This window comes from Conger conger, chromosome 9 (genome assembly GCF_963514075.1).
Source record: "Conger conger chromosome 9, fConCon1.1, whole genome shotgun sequence".
NCBI classification, from domain to species: Eukaryota; Metazoa; Chordata; class Actinopteri; order Anguilliformes; family Congridae; genus Conger; species Conger conger.
In genome coordinates, this window is record NC_083768.1 from 31224868 (window position 1) to 31238714 (window position 13847).

The 13847-nt window shown below is 38.2% G+C and overlaps 1 protein-coding gene and 2 long non-coding RNA genes across 5 annotated transcripts in view; 1 reads left to right on the forward strand and 2 right to left on the reverse strand.

The window, feature by feature from the left end:
• The first annotated feature begins 81 nt into the window (after window positions 1-81).
• On the forward strand, window positions 82-2960 carry LOC133136145 (uncharacterized). Its single transcript, XR_009709472.1, has 2 exons — window positions 82-534; window positions 1665-2960. It is a non-coding gene; the product is annotated as an uncharacterized LOC133136145 (long non-coding RNA).
• Window positions 2961-3898: 938 nt separating this feature from the next.
• Window positions 3899-6964, reverse strand: LOC133136144 (uncharacterized). 2 transcript variants are annotated; one of them, XR_009709471.1, is made up of 8 exons: window positions 6765-6964; window positions 6594-6655; window positions 6215-6270; window positions 6084-6109; window positions 5828-5947; window positions 5315-5436; window positions 4858-4927; window positions 3899-4003 (listed from the first exon to the last, which is right to left on the reverse strand). It is a non-coding gene; the product is annotated as an uncharacterized LOC133136144 (long non-coding RNA). The 2 variants fall into 2 exon arrangements; XR_009709470.1 differs by having other exon boundaries at window positions 6594-6964.
• A 6133-nt stretch (window positions 6965-13097) lies between these two features.
• The window catches only part of LOC133136142 (immunoglobulin lambda-1 light chain-like), a 99102-nt gene continuing 98352 nt past the window's right edge, over window positions 13098-13847 (reverse strand). For both annotated transcript variants that reach the window (XM_061253397.1, XM_061253396.1), the window contains exon 6: window positions 13098-13808. In XM_061253397.1, the coding sequence (XP_061109381.1) occupies window positions 13690-13808 (119 nt within the window). In that variant the 3' untranslated portion in view covers window positions 13098-13689. The remainder of the gene's footprint in view (window positions 13809-13847) is intronic.

Sequence of the window (13847 nt, forward strand, 5' to 3'; positions counted from 1 at the left end):
AACCAATCACAGAGCTGTTGGCATACTGCATGCTACTTTGACTTAATCACAGATACACACACACACACACACACGCACACACACAAGGAGAGATAAAGACTTTTGGCTAGAGTTTGCAGTAACTATTCTGTGGTTGAGAGTTCATGTAGGAAAAGCTGCAAAGTACAGAGTTTATTTAATGAAAGTGCAGAGAACACTTAATCAGGTGTTTTGCAAACCATGCCATTGGATACGACTTGTTTTGACTAAGTGATGCAGGTCAAGCAATGTGGGTCTTTTCAGAGAAATGTTTTGAGTTTGTGATCACCAGTCAATTTGCCTGCGTCATTATAGAGGCGAAAGGTTAAGCCAGCTCAGCCTTCATAGAGGCACTGCTGAGGGCCAATGGGACACGGTGTTTTTCCCTGATTAGGACCAGTGCGCAGAACTAAAATACAGGTAAACAGTCACCTTTTTTATAAAAGTCTGTGAGGGCGTTACCCGTGGCCCATCGGATTTTGGCAGTGCCTGTGAAGGAGTGACGGATACCTGTGGGTGAGTTGTGGCTTTTGAAAAGGAGTGATGTTGAAAAGCATGAATGTAGTGATGATACGAAATGAGCCTGATAGCTAACCAAAACCAGTGAGAAGTCGTATTGGGTATACTGACGGTCAGTGCAGTGCACGCATGTGGGCGTACAGACTTCTCCATACTGACTCGAGAAACATGGAATTTTTATGTGGAACAGGAATTTAAAGACAAAAGACTCCTTTTAGAGGAGCCGTAAATCACCATGCAGAGAATCATACATATCACTTCCTATCCCTGAGAAGACCTCAGCACAACCCAGATAAGGGGCAAGGCATGGCTGCTGCATGGGTACAGGCCACAAACGAGAGGTTTTGACGGTATTTTGTAAAATACTTGCTTTCACAAGCTGCTATAGCTCTATGTCTTGTGTGTGTAATTTTTATATATTTTTTATATTATTTTAAGGTTTGAGAATCCTTTGTAAAAATATGCATGATTACTGCCGGGTGTTTTAAATATTGTGAATTTCCCAAGGGAGAGAACAAATTGATTGGTTGTTCTCATATATAATAATATTTATAGGTATAATAAATAATAATAATAAATATTGTGGATTTCCAAGGGGGAGAACAAATTGGTTGTTCTCATACATAATAATAATAATAATAATAATAATAATATATAATAAAAATGATAAAAAATGTTGTGAAATTTTCCAAGACCTAGAACAAAGTGGTTGTTCTCATATATAATTAAAATATATAATTAGAAGAAATTGGAAATAAAATTTTTATTTTATTTTATTTTAATTTTATTTCCCCTTTTTCGGTTCTTTTATTCAGTTTTTGGGGAAAAGCAAATGCAACGAAGAAAGGTTGATCTTGTGATGTTGACGGACTGCTCAGAAACATTAGATAAGGTTGTAACTCCCCTGGACCTTATGTTCAAACATTTAAAAAATATTTTAAAATATATTATTATTTAATAAAAAATAATAATAAAAAAACTATGTGTGGCCAGATAAGACTGGAACATTTAAACCTGATTGCTTGGAGAGCTTTGAGGCTGTTTTGATTGAGAAAGGAAAGAGCCCAGGCTGGGGGAAGAAAAATGAGATTAAAATATGTACCGACAACATTTTAATCTGTTGGCAGAAGGACTGAAGCTACCAGGAAGAAGCAGAGAGGGGTGCCCTGGAAGGAGGAGCTTCCCAGTGATGCAGAACCAAGCTGCCCTGCCCTCATTGAGAAACCACCACCTTATTCTGGAGCTTCCCCTGCTGGAGGAATGTACCCTGACATTGAGGAGGTCCAAATGATGGTAAGTCAAGTAAATCAATCTGACATTTCCATTACAGATGGAAGGAGGCCTGCAGGTGGAAGGATGACTCAGCGTGAAGGGACTTATCAGGCCAGCTGAGCACCTCCAGTCCTCCCCACCAGTAGGACACCAGCAGCCCTTCCAGAATTCAACACCCCTCCAAGCAAAGCGCCTGTTCATTACAGAGTGATGACCTAATCAACAGCCAGCTGTTTACAGGAGGATCCATGGCCCATCAGGAGCCTTGCCAGAAGCAAGAGCGCCCCCTAAAGGCCGGAATTGGAAAAGAGACTTTTATCCTATTGTACCAGACCCATCAACATTACTCACCAAAATCCAACCTTCAACAACCCATTACACTGTCATAGACTTGTGCTCATCATTTTTCTCCATCACCATACATGAACAATCCCAAGCCCTTTTTGCCTTCATCTACAGAGGGCAGCAACACACGTATTCCAGGCTGCCACAAGAATACGTGCAATCATCAAGTGTGTTCAACCGAATTGTAAGAGATCTCTCTCCGTCCAATGGGAGCACCCTCATTCAGTGTTTGTTCTGTTCATTTTTTTTGGGCCTGCTCCGAAGTTGTGAACATTCCTCTGTGCACCTCCCCATCAGAGGAGAAAAACAAAGGAATATCAGAGGAATATCAAAGGAATATCAAAGGAATATTTAAAAAAGTATTGCCAACAACACTGTGTGGTAATGACATTTACTATTAAAAAAAATTCCTAGGAAGACATTGTGAACCATGTGCACTCTACATCTTTTTACATGCTGCAATGATTACTCTCCTGCTCTGAGGAAAAGTGTATCATCCCCATTAACCACCAATTAAAGTTTACTTCCAGCCTGAATAATTTGATTCATCTCCCTTCGATGACTTTTCTTGAACAACTCTTGTTCCTTCAGCTCTACCAGCCCTGGGGATTCATGGATTGTCTGACAGGTTTAAGAAAACTGATTCACTTTTGTACCATTAATCTACTGTAGTACTTAGTTCGGGGTCCACTCCCATGGGTCAAAACTACTACACCGTTTTTTTGTTGTACTTATGATTATAATCTCAGACCAGCACAGCAGTGTACACTCTTCTAATTTAAAAAAATATATTGTGAATAATTGCACTCAGTTTCTATTTCATAGATTCTACACAATTTAGAAAAAATGCATTCTGGGGTGGGTGTACTAGGTGTGTCTCATTTGCATGAAGTGTTCTCTAACCAATCGGGAGCTGGCAGTGTTCCTTGTATTGGTCGGTAACAGCTGGCTGTCCGATTTTGAAAATGAGCCATTCATGTCAAATCTGTGTGCGTACTGGATATTATGGATTTGTTTTACTGGATATTATGATTGACATCTACATGTAGTCGAGTGAACTCTACTTAAATTATATTTCATAAATGTTGAAATAATACAAGGCATACAAACACGTTTACAGGTTGTAAGAAATATATAGTTTCCTTCCCCTTTAAGTTCATAGTACAAACATAATGCAAAGCAAGTTAAGTCAGCCAGAAAATTGGTTGCCAGCCTGGAGTTCTGAGCTATTGCATCAACGGAACCATGAGTTTCACTGGATGCTGCAAATTATGGCTGTGCAGTTAAATATTCCATTGCTGCAAAACTGCTGAGCAAGATTACATCAGAGGTGGTCTGAAAAGTTATTCAAGGAAATCTTTTCACTCACTGGATCAAGGGCTTAGATTCTAGAGTCACACCAAACATCATAGGCCAATGTCACCATTGTGGCAGAGGGCAATAGCCAGTGTTCATTTGACTAAAGCAACGTAAACAGATAATAATCAGATTCTAGTCATTATGATTAGTGCACACACAAATTTTATTCAGCATGTAAAGGAAATCTGTACGAAACTAAATGACACCTCTTTTAATCTTCTTAAATGACACCTCTTCAAAAACCCTGTTATAGTACAAAACATGGTTTGAGGAAAACTTCATTTATGCTTTACAAAACAAAACAAGGAACAGAAAAATCTCTCCAATAGTTGAACTGCATGGTGTTGCTTTCCATTTTGGAACATAGCTGCAGTTTGATCTGATTGGTCATTCCTGCAGTGGCCCCGCCCCTGCCCTCAGCTCTGCCCCACCCCCTGCTTGTTCTTCCACCTCTGTTTGAACTTCTCTGCCTCCTCTTTCTTCTCTGCACCTGGAGGAGCAGGCAAGAGCAGCATCAGAACTGTGCTGTGCACAATGATCTGCATCGCTACAACATCAATTTTCTATTATCAACATCTCATTTAATGGCCATTTCCTTGTAAAACACTGACGTTTATATTCCATTCATTTAATCAACCACACAGACCCCTCAAATTTCCAGGTGCTCTTGGAGAAATGGTAATGTGGATCTCTTTAGGGCACAGGTGTCAAACTCCAGTCCTGGAGGGCCGCAGTGTCTGCTGGTTTTCGGGTTGTTCTCAGAAACTGTGGTCATTGATTGGCTCGACACTCCTTGTTCTGGAGGCCTTAATTGAAAGCTGATTGAAAGGAAACCCCAAAAACCTGCAGACAATGTGGCCCCCTGGGAATTCAGTTTGACACCCCTGCTTTAGGGCAATGGTTCCCAACCCTGTGGAAAACTAGCAGTTCTCAACCCCCAGGGACCATGATTTGAGGAACAGGGCTTTAGGGCTGTTCAAACTTCAATGTGTATTCAGTGATCTTTAAATGACTTAGATACTCCATTCTCTTATTGATGCTGTGCCACAGCAGCGGATCCACATGCCTTAAAACTCTGATCTGAAAAGTGGATCTGCAAAGTATTCTCTGTACTGACATTCATTTAATCAAGGGTTCTGCAACTCATTCTGAGTCCTTGTGTTTGCTAGTTTTTGTTCCAACTGCAACCCCTGAATTATAACAGACTCTTTAATTGTTATTATTAGGCACTAAATGTGTTTTGCATGATTACCATCTTAAGGCTACAGAGTATCAGAAATGGCTGTCGTGCGGACCTGACCATGTTCTACAGGCATCCCCTTCACCGACGATTCATCCACTCACCCCACTGCTTGTCCACAAACTGCACAGCTGCGCTTTTGTTCAAGGCCCTCTTGTTTTCCAGTGAAAAAAGCTGATTTACAGAGAGCAAGACAACAAATAAATATGCAATAAACCAGACGAATGAAATGTGGCTAGACAACATAATTGGAATCATGTAGGATGCTCTTATCCAACGGGAAGACAATATTAATCACATACTAACTCTTCTCGATGTTTACAGTAGGTATCATCTAAAGGAACAGATCTTCAAACTTGCCCCTGCTTAGAGCACCTTGCCCAGTCACTACAGCCACTAAGGACTAGCAGCTTAAATGCACACCTACAACTTCCCAGGCCTTTCATGAGGTGCGAGGTGATAGCCGGCTCCTTGGTCCTGCATCAGTTCACCCAGTAGTTAAGCAATCGGAGGGAATGTAAGTGATTGGTGTATGGGTTTCCCCTAGGGCTAGGTTCTCACCTGTGGTTCTGTTGGTCCCCAGGCCATACAGACGGGACTGGATGAAATCGAGAGCGCTCTGCTGCTGCTTGCTGGATAGAGACTGGTCCTTCAGTCTCATAACGCTACAGTTCCCCTTCAAACTGAAGGGTGGGAAACAGAAGTTCAATATTTATGCTCAAAATACTGGTGTATTCTTTAATGTACACTAGAGGGCTATAAAACACATAGCGATTACAGACAACTGGGAGTTCTAAAGTCTGTTTATGTATCTGAGACACCACTGGAAAGGGTGCATCTAGTATAATAGAATATAATTAGATACAGAATTCCATATACAAGTACAATATACATCAAGAAAGAATGGATACATTTTACTCCCCCACTCCTGTAGTACAGCATGGAAGATAGGCATTCCTCAGTACTGTTGTAAAGAGGCTCGACAGACACAGATGATACACGATTGAAACACAGGAGAGCCCTGTACCTAATCCTGCTGTTCTGGCAAATCTCTAAAGCAAGCCATGACCTTACCTCCGTCTCTTTCACCTCTTCTTCTTCTTCTTCTTCTTCTTCTCCTCCCCCTTTTGTTCTACCTCATCTGCATCTGATCCCTCGCTCCTCAACTCTCCTCTCCATCACCTGCTTTTTCAACTAGGAAACAAAGATACAGTTTCAGCAGACGGTTTTTAGACTGCAAATCACTAGGGCTGTCAACAGACTTGGAAATATTTGTTGTAGTATGTCCATGTCGGGTATTTGTGAACTGGGTAGTGGTTAAATATCATACCTTGAGCTTTGGATACCTTGGGCTTCCTGAAAAGAACAGGACAGAAATCAACAATTATTGTAGACCATCGCGAAACTAATTAAACTACATTTGTATGTCCCTCTACCAGAAGAGCATTCTGGGACACGTACTTTGGTACAGTAGAGTCTATTTCCTCCAGGATGTCATCAGGGAGAAGCTTTCTTTTCTGTTAGAATTAGACAAAAATAATGACAATATTTTTTTGCTGGTCAGATGGGATATTATTCGCATACATCTAGATTTCATTCATACTGGAGGCAATCATAGATCAAAAGTGCAATCTTACAGGTTACAACATCCTAAGACCTTGTGACTGAAATCGCATTCCAAATTACATTAGCACTCATTTGCACTACGAACATTTATTTAAAAAAATAAATAAAAATGACGGTTATACTCAACTGCAGCATTTCGTCCATGCACGTTTATAGGTGAATGTTTTGATCATTCCAGATTAATGAAACTAATACACCGGCTAATAAATCGTACCTTTTGTTCCTGGAACAGTTCCTGCCTCTTTCTTCGCTTTTCCTTAATTAAGTATTTTTTCTCTGCAAATCAAATATCGATTAATAATAGTTGCCACCTAGCCAACTATCGTATCGAAAAACAAATGTGACTTATAAGATGCTAGCCAACTCAAGTTATTACTGCAGCCACCTTCTTGCTGTATCAATGGCTTCTCTCATACTCCGTAATGCCGCCGCTTTAGAATCTTCGAATGTCACCTCTTCGGGGGCCTCATCGTCATCCTCTTCACTGGAAGCGATTCCTAAATGTGTATTTTCTGCCATTTTCTTACTTTTTTGTTTACCATTTGGGGCCCCTGAATTCCCACGCTGAATTTTCGCCATCTTTGAATCTGAGAAGGGCATCGTGAACTTTAACCTCAGATGTTGTTTTCAAAGGCCAAAATAGGAATGGCTCCCTCTAATGGCAAGGATGTTCATTTTATTTGACGATTGAGGTAAATGTTGTCATAACACCAACACTCATAACAGATATACAAAAATATATTGCAGATATAACCCGTACAGCTACAGCTGGAAATCTTAATTTGATGCTTCCAGTATACACATCAACTTAGATCTGCATGCTGTGATTCCCTAAAATAAATAATTTCTAATGTTGACAGTATACCACAATTTATCCACTTGAATTCAGCAGGCTTTGAATCCTGATTCATTCAGCAAGCTTCACAATGCAATTCTATCTGCAAATAGTTCAGACATGAAACTGTCTCGATTGATGAGTTGACTGCAATGCACATCGATGGGGTATTTGTCACACAACTAATCTTTTGCCTTTTAAGATCATTTTCTCCTCCATCAAATGATCTGCTTGTTATCTTGCATCAGACACTTGCTGATGTCCATAAAGATAATTTATCTAGATCATCTAGAAAAAGTATTTCATGAAAACAAATGAGTCAACCGCCACACTGTTTATTTTACTGGGTCTGTCAAATGGCTGTTATTCCTCAGAAACATAGTGTAACACCATCTAAAAGTGTTTCCTCTGTAACACATGGACATCTTATAATGTCTAAACACACACTGAGTTTGTTTAAACTGATCAGTAAGCCGGGTTGAAGGCTTACAAAAGCATTGTGCAATATTTAATCACCATGTGTCATCTTGCAAGGTCTCTGTTTCACAGAATATTTAATATAATTATAATCATTTTCACGTTCTTTAAGCAGGAAGTTGCAACATGAAGACCACATCTTGGTAAGATGTTTGCAGGGATTGTAGATGGATGCTGGGGTTGTCCCACTTATTTTTAACTTATTGTATTTTAAGGAGACAGACAGTCCACCCTCCTCATGTTCTTTACCTCTTTTTAGGTGACCAGAGAGGGGGTTACAGGAAGAGCCTGACTGACGCTTCAGTGAGTGCCATGGCAGTAAATACAAACGCACTGAGGGGCTCGTATATGGGTTGAGAGCTGGCTCCCCACACGGTCTGTTCCACTTGTTTTATATTCTGTGAAATATAGTTACGAGTGTATATTGCATAAACAACCATTGTACAGTATTCGTCATGTAAAACATTTTGAAAGCTATACAGTTTAGTTTAGGTTCATTACAAGTAATTCAATATTTGTCTTTTGCCTAAAATCCTATAGATGCTAAAATTACTATTTAATCCAACAAAGTACAGTATAGTGGAATACCAGTGAATGAAAGAGGAACTTGATAATCCACTGACATTTTTTATAGACTGTTCTCTATACTCAAAATACATCTTCCAAGCTTGCTTGGAGATGTATTTCTTCAATCCATGACAAACAGCTTGGTCATGTTTACAAATCATTCTGTGTTCATTTAGGATATTATATCATATATGTATTCAAATAAGTATAAACCTTGCTGAAAGTTTGCTGGCATGCAGTTATGGTTGCAGGATATTTTTAATTCAAGCAATACATTTTACCACATACTGTATACTGTATATCTTGCCAAACTGTTTACAAAAATTCCAAACGTGATAAATTACAGCCTGAGCTGATCGTTCACAGGCACTTCTGTAATTGGAAGTGTGTTCTTGGAAGACCTTTCAGTATCACTTACTACACTGTGTGGGAAAAGAGCGCCCCCCTACTGGTCCATCAGCATCACTTCAATTAACAGCAAGGTATTCCCATTCCCGTTCAAGCACGGACCAAGCTTAACCTCGCTTAGCTTTGGTGGCCAGACAGGAGAAAGTATGACATTGGTTGCTGGCACTAAGAAGGATATTATTATAATGTAGATGAGAGGGGATGATGAGAGGGGATGCTTGTGCAAGATAGGCTAACCATTGGAGTGGTCTCAGCAATGACCATGCCAGCAGCCTGGCCCCAGTGAGTGAGTGACAGACTGACCCCAGTGCATCTCTCCAGGTTCAGGCCCCAGTGAGTGAGTGACAGACTGACCCCTGTGCATCTCTCCTGGTTCAGGTTGCATTCCACTTCACAGGCCTCATCCTCACCTATGCAGTTTACAAGTTGTGTCACTGGAAGGCCATTGCAGTAGTTGTCCTTCAGCAAAAGGGTATAGTTACACCATCCATACTGTAGATGGCAGCATTGCTTTTAATATGAGATGAATTTTCAAAGTACAATGATGCATATTATATCCAGAAAGGATTTCCCCCTGTATATTTTATAGCACAATTAAAAAGTAACAAATGTGTCAGGTGAAATCAAACCTTTGTGTGCGTTTGTGTCTGTGGTCCATTATGGGATTAAGATGAAGAACTTTTCGTAATGGAGACAGCCACAAGCTCTCTGGAGTGTCTGGTAGTCCGAAAAGAGAAAGTAGCATTCGGAAACATTTCGAATACACCACTAGTACTGATGTAGTTTTTACTGTGAGCAAACTTTGTGACATCAAGCTGATGAGAGGATTTTCTCAGTGTGAGGTGAACATAAATGTTCTTTTCTATTTTCATTACAGCTGTTCATTACAGCTGCTAAACAGGATGTAGCTATTTTAAATCATTTGGTGTCAAATAAATCAATTCATGGTAAATGAGTTGAGACTAAATTAGTTTTTTCACAGGCACAGAAAATCAATAGTACTCATGCTTCAAGGGAGGGGTAGTGCAAGCCAAAGCAAATTAAATTAAATTAAATCAAAACTAAAACTAATAATAATAGCCCACTAAAACTAAATGGAAATGGGTGTCCTAAAACTAAAATAAAAATGGACAGAAACTCATAAAACTAAACTGAAATTAATCTAAAATGGAAAGGAAAACTGTAAATACATAATAGAAGCAGTGATTTTAAAAAATGAAACTAAAACCATGCTGATACAAAGTGAGGCATCCAACCTCTAGATTCTTCTCTATGTGGTTCTGGTAATGAGAGCATTGTAGATTACGTTGCTTTGTATACAGTATATTTCATTAGTGATCAGTCAACTTGCAGAAGTAACCCATGCATCTTACAGGGGAGGCTATAAGCCTGAAGTTTATGTCAGAACTGCAAAAGTGTGAATAAACATTTCATTTTCTCTGTCATTTTCTTTCTATGCTGTGGACTATATATTGTTTAGTGCTTTCTGTCCATGTTCCCATGGATTTCAGAGATGGCTGTTGACTGAAGACAATATGGAAAGGAAGTACATGTGTTCCTATCAACTGATATTACTTCACTTGGATTGGCACCAAACCAGTTTGTGGTCTGTTTTTCACTTTCCATGAAATTGCTCTTTTGTACCATACTGCATGTAACTGTTAAACCACCAGCATGTGCAACATTTTCCCCTTGAGGTGGGTCTATTATCAGTACAGAGACCAGGTGCGAAAAAGTGTGAGAAAATATTCCCATGAGAATAAAGATTACTGTAAGATTACTGTAGATGGAAAGTTCTCCTATACCTGGAGGAAGAGATTGAACACACCTGACTATTCAGAAACACCTGTGAATCCATTTGTCCCAAACACTATAGTGCCAAGAAATGTGGGGACTCTGTCAAAAGATTGCTGTGCTTTAATTAAAATGGTGAAAACAAAAAACAAACCAAAACAAAAATACCATTTAATAAACACTGACAATCAGCACTTTGGCTGCATGTGAATTATTTAATTAAAAATGCAAAATTGTGGGGTACAGAGCGAAATCAAGAAAAAAAAGATTTGTCCCAATGGAGCTCACTGTGTATATATACTGTATATACTTGCATAATATTTTGTTCTCAAAAACGTATATACTGCATATTAATTTTCTGTAAAATTATGTATTAATTTACTTTTGCAAAAATGACTAACATTTAATATTTAATGTTAGGGCAGAATTTTTAATTAAACACATTTAATTTGACACTTACATCATGGTTACTATATCCAGTATCTTACAATAGTTGCTGGTGGATTTTCCCTGTAGTGCTAAACTGTGGGTTATCAATGGCTGTCAATCAATTCCATTCAGTATGACTACAGTACTCCTGATATATATATATATATATATATATATATATATATATATATATATATATATATATATATATATATATATATAGGATGACATAGTTGTGCCATTGGTCACCAATAGTTTCCAAGGGCCTTTCCCCCATTGTAATCAGTCCGAACTGATTATTATTTGAATAAATCATACGATTTCGGAAAGGCAACTTATTCTGTCCATCCGGTTTCTCTGTTCAAACATAAGGCAAAAGCCGTTTCTGGGAAGAAGTATGCCTTTCTCTGAAATGTAAATAGGTATGGTGGCTGAGACAACAGTTGATGTCACATTGCTGTCAAATCATTTAGAATAATATGTATTTTAATGTTTACATTTATGTGTCTTTTTTTATTCTGGTTTCATGCTTTTTAAAGAAATGGAAATGAATTACATTTGAATTTCGTAAAATAAAATGCACAAAAGGGCGCACATGCACACAAAGGCAAAAACACGAATGAATACACTTAGGGATGTCTTTTTCTTCAAAGATTTTCAAGCTGCTACAGCTTGCGTTTACAGCCTCCGACATATTTACAATACATAAATAAATGAGAATGAGGAGGGGGTTTGCATTTGCTTAAAAGGAGGAGAAATTAAGTGCGCAAGCAGTTGGAAACTTCTCACGACTTGCTGAGACCAACTCCACCGCAAATAACAGCGCTAATACGAATGAAAAGCACATTTCAGCGCCTGAAAATAAAACACTGTTACACTGCGGTTAAGTGTTCCGCGTCGTTTATCAGCAAGCGCAAATAACCGCTGGAACAAATGCACAATGTTTCCGGCCACAGAACTTGTGCATTCAGATTCTGCATTTGCAAGCGTTGCACCAACACACAGTAGAATGATCGGTGTTAATTCATCTGTAACAAAGCGTATATGAGTCTGATAGGGTCCACATGTTGGCTACACTGTAAAAGTTAATTCAACAGTGAACATTTTACATCATTATTACACCTATACAATCGTAGGCTACATAATTATTGTCACCCTAGATAAATATGTAAACTGTGTAATTATTATAATTTTTAATAATATTACAGTTATTGGCATTCATTTTATTTTCCGTCTTGTGTAGAGTAGTGTGCTTTATTATTGATTCAATGTAATTACTTACAGTCTTACATTTTTCAAATAAGAAACATATTTCCACAAAAATTGTAAAATTGTTGATAGGGGAGACAGGGGATTGTTGTACAGTAACCTTTGGTTAGTTGTACCACAATCAATTTGACAAATAAGGGTTTGGGGGTTTTTATTTATTTAAATTTATTTCTCAGCATGCCTATAGGCAATAGAAGAGAAAAAAAGGTTGGTTTGTCCCAGTAAACACATTAAAGCACTGTATTAGCTGATATATTCATATATCTCTCTCCTATCCTTATTTCCTGTTTAACAATAAAAGTCTGTACTTTTCGTTTGATTTATTGAAAAGCATGTACTTTAGATTGAATAGTGTGGGTCTGATTTAAGCAAATTTTATGTCTAAGCAAATAACTTGTAGCCGACAAATAATGGGGAAAATTTAAGAGCTCTAGCATAAACACTCAATGAGTTATATATGTTGGAGCAAAATGTTTCCCCTAACCCTGGTGGAATCCTTTGTGAAGGGGTTACAGAACACCTCAAAACCTTCAAATATTTTCAACCAGGGGTGCCAATAAACCTGCTTTCTGGGGAAATATATTTTGAAATATATTTCAAAAATGTAAGAGTTTGGTTGATTCAATAATTCTGGAGCCCACTGTATGTACATAGACTATATGTAGGCCTATACACTCAGTGACCACTTTATGTGGTACACCTGTACACCCGGTTGTTAATGAAAATCTAATCACCCAGTCATGTGCAACTCGATGCAAAACCTATAGTATTGAAATGAAGTTGTGACACCTGACCTAAAGTGACCTTTCTTATACATTAATTTTCTAATTCTCTTTTCTACCATGTATTGAAATATGATAATACTTTGAACTTTATCTTGTCAGAACATCCATGCTATCGCATTTATCTATAACGCGAAATAAAACACTCAGACATAAATCGATGCAGCAAAGCAATTTTATTCATTTTTAGAAAAGACAATGAAATTGAATCATATTGAAACAAACTATTTCTAACGAAAGAACAACTGCCTTCATGTCGAAGCTCCTCTTGTAAAATACACTAAATGCTCAGGCATTATTCTCATATAATATCAAAAATGTAAAATGTAAAGAAATGTTGTGAAAAGAAAAATGTGACTAAAATCATTAACATGAACAATTCTGAGGATACATGTATTTTTTATGAATATATATAGGCCAATATAAACGAACATGAGGACAACAGGCAGTAAATACCCTGCATCTGGACACAGTAGAATAGCCTATAACCTATGTAAACAAAACTGGATACATCCAAAACATTGAATATACTATATGCAATAGATACAGACTGGTTTTCTTACGGTTCATATTAAACAAGAAGATGAATGAACTATTAACAATGCAAAGAAGTCAACCATTATGTATGCCTGTTAAACAGGCAGATATATTTTTGGAATGTCTAGGAGACGACAAACGAATGATTATTTTAGGCCAACAAGAATGGATGGTGATAAGAAAAGGGAGTATTATATTCTGCTGATGGGCTGTTAGGTGGACCTCTTGTACATAAGGAGGGACACAACACCAAAGTACGCAACGCTCTTCAGTGTCATCAAGGTGTAGATGAGGCTCGCCAGATACAGTCTCCTCGAGGGCAGAAAAGACTCTGGAAGTGAAAACAGAGACCCATTTTTGAACACACTTA